The sequence below is a fragment of the Syngnathus leptorhynchus genome, chromosome 21 (genome assembly GCF_054491065.1).
Source record: "Syngnathus leptorhynchus isolate UIUO chromosome 21, UIUO_Slep, whole genome shotgun sequence".
Lineage (NCBI taxonomy): Eukaryota > Metazoa > Chordata > Actinopteri > Syngnathiformes > Syngnathidae > Syngnathus > Syngnathus leptorhynchus.
The window spans coordinates 1,397,911-1,414,579 of NC_141215.1; the positions used below are offsets into that span (position 1 = coordinate 1,397,911).

At 39.3% G+C, this 16,669-nt stretch overlaps 1 protein-coding gene across 2 annotated transcripts; it reads left to right on the top strand.

The window, feature by feature from the left end:
- Positions 1-1,901: 1,901 nt before the first annotated feature.
- ldhba (lactate dehydrogenase Ba) lies at positions 1,902-15,037 on the top strand. 2 transcript variants are annotated; one of them, XM_085902254.1, is made up of 8 exons: positions 1,902-1,979; positions 8,379-8,514; positions 9,179-9,296; positions 9,362-9,535; positions 11,220-11,393; positions 11,520-11,637; positions 13,357-13,480; positions 14,415-15,037. In XM_085902254.1, exons 2-8 carry the CDS (start codon positions 8,386-8,388, stop codon positions 14,580-14,582), a joined length of 1,005 nt encoding a protein of 334 aa, XP_085758380.1. In that variant the 5' UTR covers positions 1,902-1,979; positions 8,379-8,385; the 3' UTR covers positions 14,583-15,037. The 2 variants fall into 2 exon arrangements, with proteins under 2 accessions (XP_085758380.1, XP_085758381.1); XM_085902255.1 differs by lacking the exon at positions 1,902-1,979 and adding an exon at positions 2,730-3,048.
- Positions 15,038-16,669: the final 1,632 nt, after the last annotated feature.

The following is a 16,669-nucleotide window of genomic DNA, read 5'->3' on the forward strand; positions in this document are numbered from 1 at the left end:
ATACCAGCCACCAATAGTTAAAGGGACAATAAAGCGGGCCCAACATTGGCGCTTATTTGATAGGTCTGTATTAAAAACTGATGTCAATACTACGAGAAAAAAAGAATTCATAAGTAATTTTGCAGTATTTTGGGACAGAATGGTGGTGAATTTACTGATGCCCACTTTTTGGGCAAAGTCTGCTTGATTGACACATCAGCCTGACTACGCCAGAGAAGGAAGCAAAGACTGTTACTGTTATTTTCTGGTTTGCTTACTATGCTTAGTCAATGTCCTGTTGTTTTAAGATACAGTATTTTTTTTTTATGTTTAAGGCAGCAAAGACGCCATTGTGGATGGGTTTAGCAACATGCCAAAAGTCTACTCCAAAAGGATGAAAATATTAAGCTTGGCATTTGTCGTGTTCCAATTTAATTTAGGATAAATAACTGCAAGACAACCCCCGGAGGTTGGCTTGTTGGAAAGATTTGACAGCACCAGACTTCCACAACAATGGGGGGGGCGACCCTTTTAACTGAGTGTCGCCGTTTAAAGCGTCTCCTTTTCGGATAGGCGGAGGTGCTACGTAAACGTCAGGGGAAATGTCAGTCAATTGAATATATAACAACGTATAAACAATTCGGCTTACATAAAGCCTCTCTTATATAAAGTCATTGGGCAGTAGGCGGGGGACACCCTGAACCGGTTGCCAACCAATCACAGGGCACACAGAGACGAACAACTATTCGCACTTGCACTCACACCTAGGGGCAATTTAGAGTGCTCAAGGATGTGGGAGGAAACCTGTGCCCGGAAAATACCCACGCGGACACGGGGAGAACATGCAAACGCCACACAGGGAAGGCCGGAGATGGAATCAACCCGCACCATCCTAACTCTGAGATGGTCGTGCTAAACAATGATTTCCAATGGGAAAATTGTGATTGCTTCCAAGACATGGAGGGGAGGGGTGTGTGCCCATATTCCTAATTAGAAGTGGCCGTTTTTAAAGGCATTAGCTGTTTCATTATTTCTGCAAAATGAATTGATAAACTAGAACATGCTACCTTTTTTCATTTTCCTGATTAAAAAAAACCTGGGCTAGTTCATTAAAAAAAGTAACATTGTCAGTTGTGTGTGTCTTTAAGCACGTTTCCGTTGTTTATGTGACTTTGCTTGATAAGAGCGTCCAAACCGGAAATATTTTTGTCTCTTGCACGCACGCACGCAACACACACACACACACACACACACACACACACACACACACACACACATAGGTGTCAAACTCAAAGCCCGGGGGCCAGCTACGGCCCACCAAATCATTTTATGTGGCCAGCGAAGACAAATTGTGCATTGACTTCAAGTGTCAACACTGAAATGACAAATTGTCTTCACGCATAAAAAATAGAAAAATTGCTAGAATTATTTTAGCGTTCATCTTTTTCAAATATTTCAAAAGTTTTTACTACTCTCGGATTTCCAAATGAGTTATTTATCAGTTTGTTGTGTAGTCTATACTGTATATATACTATGACAGTCATAATGCCCCTTTCAAAGGAAACTATGACTACGATACGGCCCGCGACAAAAAATGAGTTTGACCCCCCCTGCCCTACACCATCAGCGCCTCCCAACCGCAAAGGAATTAGTCGCGATCCGTAAAGAGGAAGTGACGTCCTGGGATTTTGTTCAAAGCGCTCATTGGAATACTCCAAATATTTCAGAGGTGCTAAAACCCAGCCATGGCTTGCTCAGTAATCCCTACAAGTGACAATACGATATTGTCACAACTATTTACCACCCTGTCTGCCTTGGAAAAAAAAAAAAAAAGAGTGAATACCGTCACGTAGGACTGACTCCTCTTGCTCACGATCTCCCATATTGGCATCCTCCCAGCACCCGCCCCCCTCCTCCTCCTCCTCCCGCAATAGTTCCCCGCCAGCCTCCTCTCACTCGACACCTGCTTGAGACAAGGATTTTAAAAGCGCTAATAAAATGTAAGTCGCCTTATTATATATTAGAATGTTCAAACGCGACGTGTGCGCGACGCCTCACCAGCATTTATGTTGAAATGTGCTGCTAAATGACACATCACATAATCTGAGCACACGCGTGAGAAAATGTCAATAGGCTGGTTTGTGATGTTTTGATTATGACGCGTTAGTGTGTGTTCAGTTATTTTCTTTCAGGCGATGTTTTCTCTCACTGCTCGTATTTCGACTATTTGAACAAAAATCATGTATGATTCGCACATAAATGCACAGTAATGCAAATAGAGGGGGAATGTGACGCATTCATGCCAAATTTGCATCCTCTTATATAATTAAGATCAGTGGTATTTGAATATCAAACATGTAATAATCAAAGAATGTTTTTTTTCTTCATTGCCTTCTAGCCAATGTGTCCTTGAATGGTCCTAATCCAATGTAGTTGTGCGCCAAGTGTCCCCATTTTGTGACCAACACAGGCATGTGACCTTGATAACAAAGTTGAACCGTCACATGAATGACATTTGTATCATTTACGTGATCCGTGTCATTTATTGGCACATAAATAATATTTGCACAATTTACTTGATGGATTTTCTCTTTTGAGTAAATTTGCTTCAAAACCCATTTGGACATTGGACGTTTTGGGACTGAAGTCTGCTTAATTAGGATGCAGCCGCCTTAAACAAACCCCAAACTGTCACGCCCGTGCCAGAGGCCGCTCAGCCGGCAACTTCCCTTGGCCACACCCCTTCATTACAGCAATGACTGCTACCTGCTCCCTCATGTATTTAAACCCTGTCCGTGTGTTTCCTCTCCGTCGATGTCTACTGTTTCTTCCCGTCTGTGTCCGCACCTGGTGTGTAGTCGCGCCTGGTGTGTATTCACCGGGTCTCGTGTGTAGGCTCACGGTCAGAACCTCTTCCTAGTCTGCGCTTGGTACGAAGGGAATCCCGTTTTCCCCCTCGCTGTCCGTGAGCCTTTTTTCCGCCGGTTCCTTTGTTCACCTTCCCTTCAATGAATCCTGTTTCAAGCTGCATTTGGTCGCCTTGGCTCAATTCAATCTTGACACAAACAGGTAAAGGAACAATAGAAAATGAATGGAACCGATTTAGAAAGCGACAATAATTTGACTTTCAGTCTTTGAAGTGTTGTCACAGTCATATCATCATAGGCGGTCGCTCTGGGTCCAGTATGACTGTTCTCCTTCTTGGAACTTGTGGGTCTTCAGATGGGGGCAAAGAGGCCCATTCTGGAGACACATACTTTTGTGCAGTGTGGACAGGGATGGGCAGCGAGGGGCTGTGGGTCTAGGTGAAATCTTTTTGGTGGAGGCACGCTCCTTTCTACGTCTGCGTTTTGTCTTCCACACCAATGTGGAGATCGTCATTGTATTGTGCGGTTCCATCTCGGACAAGTTGTCTCCAGGACACTTTGTTGGTTGCTGTGGCCTCCCAGGTTTTAGGGTCTATTTGGCACTTCTTATTTGCTTTGATGTTGCCCTTAAACCTTTGCCCGCCAGGGGCACGTTGTCATGTAAAAAGCTGAGAGTATAGGACTTGTTTTGGAAGGTGAGAATTGGGCATGCAGAGCACATGGCCAGTCCATCGGAGTTAGTGCTGGGCGATGATGGCATTGATGGTGGGGATGTTGGCCTCCTCTAGAATGCTGGTGTTTGTGCACTTATCCTCAAGTATTTTCTTTCCTGAGGCATCTTTGATGGTATACTTCTAGGGCAGGGGTGTCAAATTCATTTTTTTATCGAGGGCTGCATTGTAGTCAGAGCTTCTTTCGGAGGGCCATTATAACTGTCAACCCAAATAAGTGTATGAGCACCTCATATTATATACAGTAAAAGCTACAAAACAAACTGACAAATAACTGGTCAAATATATATATAAAAAAAGATATTAAAAGTGAAGACAGTTTGCAATTCTAGTAATTACACAAATTTGATGCACAATTGGTCTTTGCCGGCCAGATAAAATGATGTGGAGGGCCATATCTGGCCCCCGGGCCTTGAGTTTGACACACGTGCTCTGGGGCCTTGAGGTTCCTACTGTATGTGGTCCAGCATTCTGATATACATTTATTCGCTGTGTTTGTTGTTTATGAGGATCCGTACATTTCTAGGTTCCAAAATAAATGTATGTTTCTGACCGCGTAGTGGTGATCCCTCTGGGTGCGATATCCCAGACAGGAATGTTTGAGATAGGCTGTAGGGCACCTTTTCTACCCCCCCTCCTCGACTGAGGTGAGTGGATCCTAAAAAGGGCTGCTCAGTAGTGGCTAAAGCTGTCGAATAGCTTTTTCCGCCCCATCCAAGAACTTAACAACTGATTCAACATCCACTGCAGAACTGAAAATGCTACTATTCATCTTAATTCTTCACGTTTACGAAAAGATTTTTACACTACAAAACAGCATGAAAAGTAAAAAAATATCCCCTCATCGGTTAAGTAGCAATTTAAGTATACACCATACGGTGTTCAAAGCGCTTTACGAAGTGCAAAACAAAGCTCTTCATGTGTTTTGTGGAAGGTTATTGTAGTTAACAAAAAGTGACGAAAAACTAATCATGACAAAACATGTTAACGAAATGAAAAGAAAAAAAAAAGAAACTCACTGAAACAAAATCTTATGTTTATCAAACTAACCTAAGCTAACTACCCCAAAAAATGTCAGTTGTCATCGTTGCCAGTCAATCATACATGAGATTCCAGAGTTATATTTTGGTATTGCTTTATGTCTGTACAGAAGAAGGAGCGCAAAAAAGAATAGACAAACATACCAAATAGTAAAATAAATAAATAATAATAATAACAATAAAAAAAAAAACTAATTAAAAATAAAGGGACAGTTTTTCTACATAAAAACAAACCTGGTTTAAAAACAAATTAAAACAAGTCAAAGAGAAATATTTACAATTCTATCTATGGGGTTCTATTGCGTATCACTGATGTAGACTAACCAATGTACGTTTGAAATGGGAGGGAATGACATTCTGACCGGTCGGTCACTGATCCCTCATGTAATAACTCAAAATTCATTTGCCTCATTCTGATACAGTCGGCAGCCCTCCTCTTCCTTCCTCTCCCATTGAGATGATTGCACAGAGCAGGGCGAGAAGCTCCAAAACAAAATTAGGCAAGGCAAATTTATTTGTAGAGCACCTTTCAGCAATCAGGCAATCCAAAGTGGTTCACAGAAGACATGAAGGCATCAAAGAAAAAGAAAACAGTAAAAGCATCAAGGTACAGTTAAAAAACATTCAAAACAGTTGATTCAAATTAAAATCAGTAAAAATCAAATAAAACAGGAACGGAGTTACAGTGCAGTATAAGTTAAGGTAAAATCAGCACTAGGGCGCAGCAAACAAAGAAGTCTTCAGTTCTGTCTTAAATACATTGAGAGTTACAGCAGACCTGCATGTCTCTGGGAGTTTGTTCCAAATATTTGGAGCATAGAAGCTGAACGTTGCTTCTCCCTGTGAGGTCTGGATGGTTCATAAGGGATCAGCAGGTCAGAAATATACTTAGGTCCTAGACCATTCATTATAAACCAATAAAAGTATTTTAAAATTAATTCTTTGGCAGACAGGCGGGCCAGTGTAAGGACCTCAGAACTGGAGTGATATGATCTATTTTTGTTTTTGTTTTAGTGAGAACTTGAACGGCAGCATTCTGAATCAGCTGCAGCTGTCTGATTATTATTTTTTATTTGATTATTATAATTATTTTTTTAGAAAAGCCTGTAAAAACCCCCTTACAATAGTCAAGTTTACTAAAAACAAAAGCATGGACAAGCTTTTGGAACTCTGACATAAGGCCTTTAATCCTTGATATGTTCTTCAGGTCGTAGTAGGCTGACTTTGTAATAGTTTGAATGTGACTGTTAAAATTCAATTCTGAGTCCATAACTACACCACGATTTCTAGCTTGGTTTGTGGGCTTTAACATCACTGAGTGAAGCTGAGTGGTGACTTTTAATCATTCATCTTTGCCTCCAAAAACAATTCAGTTTTCTCTGGTACATCCAGTCATTGATTTGTTCAATGCATTTAATCAGTGTCCGTATGGGATTATAATCGCCTGGTATTATGATATAAATTTGTGTATTCATTGCTCATTGCTGAAAACCGGTAGTCATTATTCCTGCCCCACCCCGCAGTGACGAGGTTCCTGAAAAATCACGCTCACTTTTTCGTTTTCAATCAAAGCTCATTAACACCTGGTTTTCATCATCAGTCGCTTTCAAAAACCGCGGCAACATTTCATCCAAAGCCTCCAAAGTACAGATTTCATTTTGTGGTAGTTTACTCCTCTGGATAGATTCCTGTGATTAAATTGTTTACTTTTCACTTACCGATCATCTTCAGGTGGTACAGTTGCAAACCACGCCTGCTCTTACCCAGCCCAGCTCGCAAATTGCTCGTGGACAAATAAATCTGTTGTGAAATACCTGTATTTGAGAGTTATTCTTCTTATTTTGGCTGCTGGTCACCAAAGAATTATTTTTACAGCATCTCATTGTATGTGCAAGTCAAATATTCTGATGATAGCTTGCACCTGAAAGTAAATTAATTTACAGTAACAAAGGACCAACACAATGTAGTACAAGAATATCAGCTAGCTAGTAAATACACAAATCAAATCATACAAACCTAAAATATAATGGAAGAAAATACCCAGATGAGAATGCCAACAAATGTTATCTATTTTTGCACACCTAGTACACTGCAGCTCTCCATATTGACAATAATAATATTGCCAATAAAACTGTCAAACACCAACATTTGTCTGTTAGGAATTTGCTGTTATAGAGATGGGGCAGAATTTTGATACCTTTGAGCAAACCTGCAAGTATGTTCTAGCCCAGTGTTTGTCAACCTTTTTTCATTCACGGCACACCTTTTCATTGGAAAAAATCTCGAGGCACACCAACAAAAATCTGTTAAAACCTAGCCACTATATTAACAATATAGTCATTCTTATCAAAGTGTCATGAATAGGAATCAACTCATAAATGTATTTTACCTTTTATATTTCTTCTTTCAAATAAAAAGTGTACTTAAAGTGCAATTATATTTGGGAAAGATTTCACTGTTACAAGATGAAAAGTTGCATGTACAAAATGTCAATCTCAGTATATTTTATTCGGTGTGAAACCTGTGCATGTTTGGATGAACACAGAGCTGATATCCGTAATTTGTTTTCAAAAAATATTTTTAGACCAATTAGGTGAAATTGGATAATTTTCCACGGGACATCTGACGATCACTCACGGCACAGTGGTCGACAAAACTCTGCTCTAGCTTACTTACAAGTAGTTTTGCTATTAGGTATCATAGCACATCCGTTCAAGCTTAGCGTAAGTCCCGAGTCAACAAAGACTTTTTTTGGGTAATAAAAAGTGCCTTTATATTTGTAATAAAAAGAAACTGTATTCTTAAATGTCACTGTAAAAACGCACTTCCAATTTGTCAGTCCAAAAAAAACCTAATCCTCTCAGGTTAATTCAAATCAATTGATTTTTTTTTTTTTTTTTTTAATCTGCTTTGCTTTGGTAAAAGCCTCTGAATGAAGATACTTTTACATAACCACTACAGGTGCAAAAGTGTGAATTTTTGCGTGCAAGCTAACACTGTTAGGAGGCAAATGGCAGCTGCAGGCAAGCTGACTTTCTGTCTTTGGTTTGCGGTCGTTCATTATCCTGACAAGCTAATCCCAGTGGGAAAGGTGACGGTTTTTCGCAGCAAAGCAAATATTCTATGAAAACAGGTGAAATGATTTCCTCATTAAAAAAGACAATTAGTTCAAGTTCTCCCCAAAGAGCTCATTTTGTTACACAGCATTGAATCATTGAAACTTTTTACTAGCATAGTAAAACTGCCACATATCGCCACTTATTTCACATAATGCATTGCGTGGCGATGGACGAGCCTGCCACATCATTTTTTCACTTAGATGTTTGGGGTGTCTATATACTGAGCCCTCTGTAAGCTGAAAACTTTTATTTCCATCAAAAGATGTGGCATCCTTTTGTTCCTGAGACAAACTGTCCATATCAGTATCGATATCCAACTTTTTTTTTTTTTCACCATTGAAATCTGATGTGTTTTCTAAGTGTTCCTTTAATTTTTTTGAGCAGTGTATGTGTGAATATAAAAGCCTGATTATATCTCTTTTTTAAAAAAAAACTTTCTGACTGTAAATTTGTTTTCTACATTGTGACGCTGATTAGACAGATAGAATACTTAACTACCTAGGCAAATAAAAACACTGCTACAACGGTTGCGGCGAACCAAAACAGCAGCACCAGCAGAGCTGAGATTTTCAGAAAGATAGTTACTAAAAGTCTAAAAAAAAATAATGACAACATTGACTCATTTCCGGGCCTTGTCTGCAGCTCCAATATGTCGTCGGTGCTGCAGAAACTCATCAGCCCTCTGCCGGGTAGCTCTCCAGAGCCCCCCAGGAACAAAGTGACAGTGGTCGGGGTGGGCCAGGTGGGCATGGCCTGCGCCGTCAGCATCCTCCTGCGGGTAAGACACGAAGCATCAACAATACTGTGATGATGGTATTAGCATTACAGCGACAAAGCCATATAAAAAAACCCATAGACATCAATTTTACTTAGGAATGAGCAAGTACCAATACCAGGTACTGATATCAGGCCAATATTGGCCTTAGAGTATTTCAAGGTATCGGGTACTCATGCAGGCTGTTGATACCAGCCACTTACCCTAATGGCAAAAACATCTGACATCGAGAAGGTCCACAAATTTTTGTGCATCAAAAATAAAGAAAGGTCTTTGTTTACTATTACATTTGTTATCATGTGAATTAAAATGTTATGTATCAGAAGGACTAGTGCTGTTGGTAATCTTGTTATTTGACCAAGTACAGCACATAATCACATTTTTGCAGTATTTTGTCACTGAAATTGTAAGGGAGTTTCAATTATTTCATATTTTTTGTCACACAGCTTTTTCTTATCACAAGTTGCTAGCGGACTTTTAATAGGGAGGGTTGCGCCACAATGGGAGTGGTCATAAACAGGCCAATCAAACCGCCTGATTGGATTCACCACCATATATCATATACTTATATCGTGTCTTACTATAGCATTACCACCCAGTTATATTTGAAAAAAAAAATCTCTCGATTGAATATGACGTATGTCGATTCTTGTGTTCACTTTGGAAGGATCTGTGTGATGAGCTGGCTCTGGTGGATGTGATGGAGGATCGCCTGAAAGGAGAGGCGATGGATCTTCAGCACGGCAGCCTTTTCCTTAAGACCTCCAAAATAGTCGCAGACAAAGGTCGCGACGCATTTCTTTCACAGTCATTACACGTCATTACAAAGGCTCTCATTCTCTTCCTCCAGACTATGCAGTGACTGCCAACTCTCGCTTGGTGGTAGTGACTGCTGGAGTCCGCCAGCAGGAGGGCGAGAGCCGCCTCAATTTGGTACAGAGGAACGTAAATGTCTTCAAGTCCATCATCCCTCAGATAATGAAGCACAGCCCCCAGTGCACTCTCATCGTTGTCTCCAATCCTGGTAAATGAAACACAGCTGAATGCGATTCGCAGTTTTCTTAGGAATGGGGTGAATGCTGCAAGCATTCACACACACCATTTTATTCTCCTTACTACTTTGACAGGCTTCTACTTTATATATATATATATATATATATATATATATATATATATATATATATATATATATATATATATATATATATATATATATATATATATATATATATATATCCATTTTCTGAACCGCTTTGTTCCCACGGGGGTCGCTGGAGCCTATCCCAGCCGTCATCGCCATCGGGCAGTAGGTGTCCCGGTTGCCAGCCAATTGCAGGGCACACAGAGACAAACAACCATCCGCAGTCGCACTCATACCTAGGGACAATTTAGAGTCTTCAATCGGTCTACCAAGCATAGGATGTGGGAGGAAACCGAAGTGCCTGGAGAAAACCCACGCAGACACGGGGAGAACATGCAAACTCCACATAGGGAGGGCCGGAGGTGGAATCGAACCCGCACCCTCCTAACTGTGAGGCGGACATGCTACACAGTGTTCCACCGAGCCTCTCTCTCTCTCTGTCTCTGTCTCTCTCTCTCTCTCTCTCTCTGTCTCTGTCTCTCTCTCTCTCTCTCTCTCTCTCTCTCTCTCTCTCTCTCTCTCTCTCTCTCTCTCTCTCTCTGTCTCTCTCTCTCTCTCTCTCTCTCTCTCTGTCTCTCTCTCTCTCTCTCTGTCTCTCTCTCTGTCTCTCTCTCTCTCTCTGTCTCTCTCTCTGTCTCTGTCTCTCTCTCTCTCTGTCTCTGTCTCTCTCTCTCTCTGTCTCTGTCTCTTTCTCTCTGTCTCTTTCTCTCTGTCTCTCTCTCTCTCTCTCTCCCTCTCTCTGTCTCTCTCTCCCTCTCTCTGTCTCTCTGTCTCTCTCTCTGTCTCTCTCTCTGTCTCTCTCTCTGTCTCTCTCTCTGTCTCTGTCTCTCGCTCTCTCTCACTCTCTCTCTCTCTATCTATCTATCTATCTATCTATCTATCTATCTATCTATCTATCTATCTATCTATCTATCTATCTATCTATCTATCTATCTATCTATATATATATATATATATATATATATATATATATATATATATATATATATATATATATATATACATACATACATACATACATACACACTTATATACTTATATATATACTTCCGAGCTATTACTTTTCACATTTAAAAAATGTATAATTTTCCAACAATTCCACATATGTCGCCAAGAAATTTCCCATTCATTTCCAAAGACACGTTCAACATAACCCATTCACGTCATTTCCATTCAATATTCAAAATGTTCTGGTAATTCAGTTCACCTTGGGAAGGATTTTCAACATAATGAACATTCCTACATGCCACATTATTCACCAATACAACAGCATTCCGTATCATTCCATATTTTTCAATATTGTTCCTTCCATATTTCTCACCAACATATCCCACATTTACTTACCACCAATATCATTTCACATCATTCCACTTGATTCCATATCATTTCGTGTCATTCCACATTTTCCACCAAAACAATGTCTTTGAACTACAGTTGATATCTATCGTAATATTGGATTTGAATATGGTTGAAACATTGGCGGCAATCCCAATTTGTGTCACCTTAACATCATTCCACTTCTGTCTGCTTACTTGTCATTGTTTGATTCTCACAAACCCGTTCACAGTTGACATACTCACCTATGTGACCTGGAAGCTCAGCGGCCTGCCCAAACACCGCGTGATCGGCAGTGGCACCAACCTGGACTCTGCCCGCTTTCGCTTCATGATGGCCGAACGCCTCGGCATCCATGCTAGTTCCTTCAATGGCTGGGTGCTGGGTGAGCATGGAGACACTAGTGGTGAGTGGCCACAAAAGACACAACATTCCTTCAAATATTTTGGAAATGTGGACTCAACAGACCCCACAGCACACTTTTCTCAGATGACCTCGAACCTAAAGAATGATTGCGCTTTTTCTATTCCAGTGCCTGTGTGGAGTGGTGCAAATGTCGCCGGGGTCAATTTGCAGAAGCTCAATCCTGACATCGGCAGTGAAGGTGATAAAGAACAGTGGAAGGCCACACATAAAGCTGTGGTGGACAGGTACGCCGTGTGAACGTTCATCCCTCCATTTTCTGAACCGTTTAGTCCCCACGGGGGTCGCGGGCATGCTGGAGCCTACCCCAGCCGTCACCGGGCAGTAGGCAGGGGACACCCTGAACCGATTGCCAGCCAATCGCAGGGCACACAGAGACGAGCAACCAATCCGCACTCGCGCTCACACTTAGGGGCAATTTGGAGTGCTCAATTGGCCTCCCAAGTATGTTTTTGGTATGTGGGAGGAAACCGGAGTGCCCGGAGAAAACCCACGCGGACACGGGGAGAACCTGCAAACTCCACACAGGGAGGGCCGGAGGTGGAATCCAACCCGCACCCTCCTAACTGTAAGGTGGACGTGCTAACCAGTGCGCCACCGAGCCGTGTGAACGTGAAATGCATCATTTTCAAATGACTTCTTGAACCCATCAAATCTTTACCGCTAACCCAGTTGCGAACCAAAATATCAACACCTACATAAGCATTTTATTCGCTTTCTTTAATTGTGTTTTGCTATTTTAGCACAATATCGTTGATCAACACCGCCTTATTTTATTTTATTTTATTTTTTATTATTGTTGAACAAATGAAATGCAATTGTGCAAAACTGACAAAATGTATTTGTTTTGTGGTATTTTGTTATATGGCATTTCCCGGTACTGGCTTAGCATTTCATGAATGTAGTTTTATGAACTAATAATACGATTATAAAGTTGAAAGTCTTGTGTGATGCTCACACATTCCTGGATTTCTACATGTACCTGTTACGGTTATTCCAATAATAGGCAAAATCCTTCCCCTCACTGTTGAGGCGCCAAATTCTAACTACCATCTCTGTACTGGATGTGTTTATTATGCAAAAGGATTAGTTCGGCCCTCTTATGGCCCCTCCTCATCCTGGCAAGAATTTTCTGTGGTTCATTCTCAGTAAAAGGTACCACCGAGTTATGTTAAAAACATTTGAGACTGTAAATTGTACTCACAGTTGACAATAACTTGACGAGTAAAAACTACAAAAGAACATTTGGGCTAAATTCCCTTGATGCATTATGTGAAAAATTCCTACTTTTAAAATCAATGACCAGTTTTTTTTTTCAAAGCTTGCTCCTCGCAGTGTGACTGTGTGCTAACTGTTTTGGTTTTTTTCATGACAAATTTTAACGCTAGAGGATAGTATTAGTTAACCTGTGTACGCTTGTCTCTGTAACTTAGTGTCGTAGAATGGCAATTGAATGATCGGAGTGAATGTTATGAACTTCTGTTTCCATGCAAGTTTCATATTGATGAACAGAAAACTAGAAGAAATGACAAGCATAATCATTATATAATATAATATTTCTGTAAAATTATGAATATAGTTTTTGATCAAGCTGTATATAATGTCTTCTACTCACTGAAATTTTGATCCAACTACTGTGGTTAGAGAGCAAAGAGTCAATAAACAATCCGATTATGTTCACAGACAGTCAATACATGAATTGACTGTATTTGATGTCGCTGTCTGTGGGGAACGTAGAGTGCCTTTGACATTCGAGGTCAAATGGTCACGTACAAATGGTCCCGTGGGGTTTTGTGGGAGGTTTAATGTGGTAATTAGAGCTGGGCATTAAACACTTGTGCAATTATTAAACACTTAGCGGTAATGGTTTTCTTTTGCTCTGAAAATGATTTTCATTTGATTGTGCATTGTTCAATGACAACATGACTTGTTACATTATGTGCCAGTGCCTATGAGGTGATCAAGCTGAAGGGTTACACCAACTGGGCCATCGGCTTGAGCGTGGCAGACCTGACGGAGAGTATTGTTAAGAACATGAGTCGTGTTCATCCAATTTCCACCATGGTCAAGGTCAGTCACACACGCACACTCATTCACTCACAGTGTCCTTTGTCATTTTTTTCGGTGTATTTTCGTCAAATGTGTCTTGGAAATAACCAAAATAACTTGCCTCGTCGCAGAGTTATGCCACATGCTGCACTGGATTTACAGATGAGGTTTTTGCTAGTCGTGGGACTTCATTAAAATCCCTTCGAATCCTTTTTTCTCAAATACCTTTTGATCTTTCCCAACTTTATTAGTCTTGACTAGTTAATACTAGATGCTTCATTTCTTATGAGTCATTTACCCAAAGACTTTAAACCAAATGGATGTGGTCAGCATAAAATGGCTTAATTAGTCGCATATTTCCTATTTTTGAGAAAGGTTGGAATTAATGATTTCATTTCAAATTTGGGCTGTCATAAACAACATAGTTCAAAAAATGATTCAAACTAAAATTGAAAAACTAGAACAAAAATCTTTACAAAATAAAATACAAATTGAAATCAATTTCAAAATCTAAAGTATTGCCAGAATAAAATACAGCACATAAAACAAAAGTTAACTGACTCTACATCTTAGATCTTAGGTTTATAAAAGTAACCATAATTATAGCAAAAATGTTTTTGTCTTTCTCAATTCATATCATATATATGAGCTTTCCAGTATAATTTTAAATTCATTTATTTATTTACAGAAAGAAGGTCAATTGATTGAGAATCAAATGTTTTTGCACAATAGTTACTGACGTCAACAAAAAAAAAAGGAAATAGTAATCCATGTAGTTAGGAAAAAACACAATCTAATACTAAAACGAATTAAAACGGAACTTAAACCAAGCATTTTCAAGATGAAAATAACTCATAAAATTGGTTTCCATAGTAATTAAATTGAATAAAAAAAATAATTTACTGTAACCTTGATCCAAATACTTTTAAAGCCAACTCCACATGTGTCTTCTTAGGGCATGTATGGCATCGGGGAGGAGGTCTTTCTGTCTCTGCCCTGCGTTCTGAATAGCAGCGGCGTGGGCAGCGTCGTCAACATGACCCTGACGGATGATGAAGTGGCTCAGTTGAAAAAGAGTGCTGACACTCTCTGGGGCATCCAGCGGGACCTCAAGGATGTTTGAGGGCCATGAGACCAACGTGATCCAGAGAGAAGCCTGTCATGCACATTTCTCATTTGATTAACTTCCTCTTAGCATTACTTTAGAGCACAATGTGTTTTTAGATGGTGTCATGGAAGCTTTCCTTTCAAAACACAAGCACAACCTAAACTAGTAAAAAACATTTGATCAGGATAGTCTATCTCAGTGTACTTTAAGCACAACCAAACTGGGTCACGATTTGTCCCCTCTTTCCCTGGTGTCAAAGAATCACAACCCAAATGTCTAGATCAGAACCCAAAACTCAACATGTGCAATTTTCCTTGTATTTGTATTATCAAGCAAAAGTTCTAGAGAACATTTCAGTCTTTACAAAAGATTCTGAATGAGTGTCATAGAACCCTAAGCACATCGTCTTTTGAAGAATGCACTGTTCGTATCGTATTCTGTAATGAAATCACTGAATAAATTACTTTAACCCATGGATAATGAGTGCTTTCTATATTATTTTTTACATTATTAACATGACATTTCTTTCAAATATAACATTTGTATTGACAGCCCACTAGTGAGTTCAGTCAAACATAGATTTGGAATGGTTGAACACAATTTAAAATCGTAGTTGTAGTTGTAGTTGATATGGTATCAGTGTAATAATCCTTTATATTAGTGTGGTGTTTTCAATACTTTTCAATACCTGAATTTTTTTTTTTTTTTCACCAAAGTTGTCATTTGGGTTTGTTTCATTGCTGGAAATAAATTACTATGAATTAATGAAAAGAAGGTGAAAATAATTGATTGAAGTGACCCTTAATTAATTAATAATTGGCCTACAGTACAGTATTTAAAAAATCAAAACAAAACAGCAACATTAACAAATAGATGACGCTGAAGGGCATTTTACTGCCACCTTGCGTCAACTTAAGTCACTACACAAAGTACCGTAAAGCTTTTGAATAATTTTACATTGCTCTTGATTGTTCAATAATTACTAATATTATGTATATTTTTTTATTTTTTCACATGATACATTATTTAGAGTTTTACATGGGAAACCCGTGCCAAAATCAGCCTCAGGTCAGCACTTCCAGTTGTCGGGGAAAGAACGTAGGAGGTGAAAATCTGTTTGTTCTGTCTCTTTTAACAGCTTTCCTGAAAATTGAAGCATGGTTGTAGCGCTTGCCGAAGCGAAGGGCGAATGCGTTGACGTTGAATTGATTCCTGCGGTCGTTGCACAGGAGCTTCTGCTGCTGGGTGTCGTTTTCTCGCGGGGAGAAACACAGGTTGGGATCTTCCAAAAAGTCCCCCACCGCGCTTCTTCTGGAACGGACGGAACCTGATGGATTTGCCGGAGAGTCAAGCTCAGCCTCGTTTAAAAAAAAAACATGTATCATCCTGTCAAATTTAGTCCTAAAATAACTAGTTTAGTTACAGGATATAACAGTCGAACCCCAAATTTTAAACAAATCGAATAAATAATAAATGAACTATTGTTGTTGTTATTTTTATCACTGTCATTGCCATTTCTGTTGTTATTTATGAATGAATGTGATACCTAAATGGAATAAATAATAACAAATGAATTATTACTATTATTACTGTTGTTATTATTTTTATCACTATCATTGCCATCTTTGTTGTTTTTTATGAATGAATATGTGATACCTAAATTTGTATGGTTGTGACACCATACTCTGTTCACTAATTTTTCGTTTTAATGTTATTATACAACCATATATAATTATCTACATTACATATGTTTATTTATAGTAATAACAGTGTGTCATAAAAAAAAATAGCATTCTATCAAAGTCACGTGGTTTAGTCACACTGGATACAAATTGAGATAAATGATGAATGTTATTGTATGTTATCATTCAATCATTGTTATTAGTTCCAGTTTTATTGACTTATCTTACTATTTATAATAGCTATTTGATGTCTGTACTTGTTAGCTGTGATGTAATTTACTCCAGAATTATTACATGGTTATTTTCATTGCCATACATTACATTTGTCTGTGTTTCTTAGCCAACTGATGCAATAAAATCAAAATTCTGATGTCATAGTATCCAGTATCTTACCCGTTTCCTGCAATTCATTCTCAGGTC

What these genes read in the sequence shown, in the direction of transcription:
- ldhba (XM_085902254.1), top strand. Translation starts at nt 8,386, where the DNA reads ATGTCGTCGGTGCTGCAGAAACTCATCAGCCCTCTGCCGGGTAGCTCT. An exon ending in CATAAAGCTGTGGTGGACAG is followed by an intron (nt 11,638 to 13,356) that starts GTACGCCGTGTG and finishes ATTATGTGCCAG; the next exon opens with TGCCTATGAGGTGATCAAGC. An exon ending in CAATTTCCACCATGGTCAAG is followed by an intron (nt 13,481 to 14,414) that starts GTCAGTCACACA and finishes GTGTCTTCTTAG; the next exon opens with GGCATGTATGGCATCGGGGA.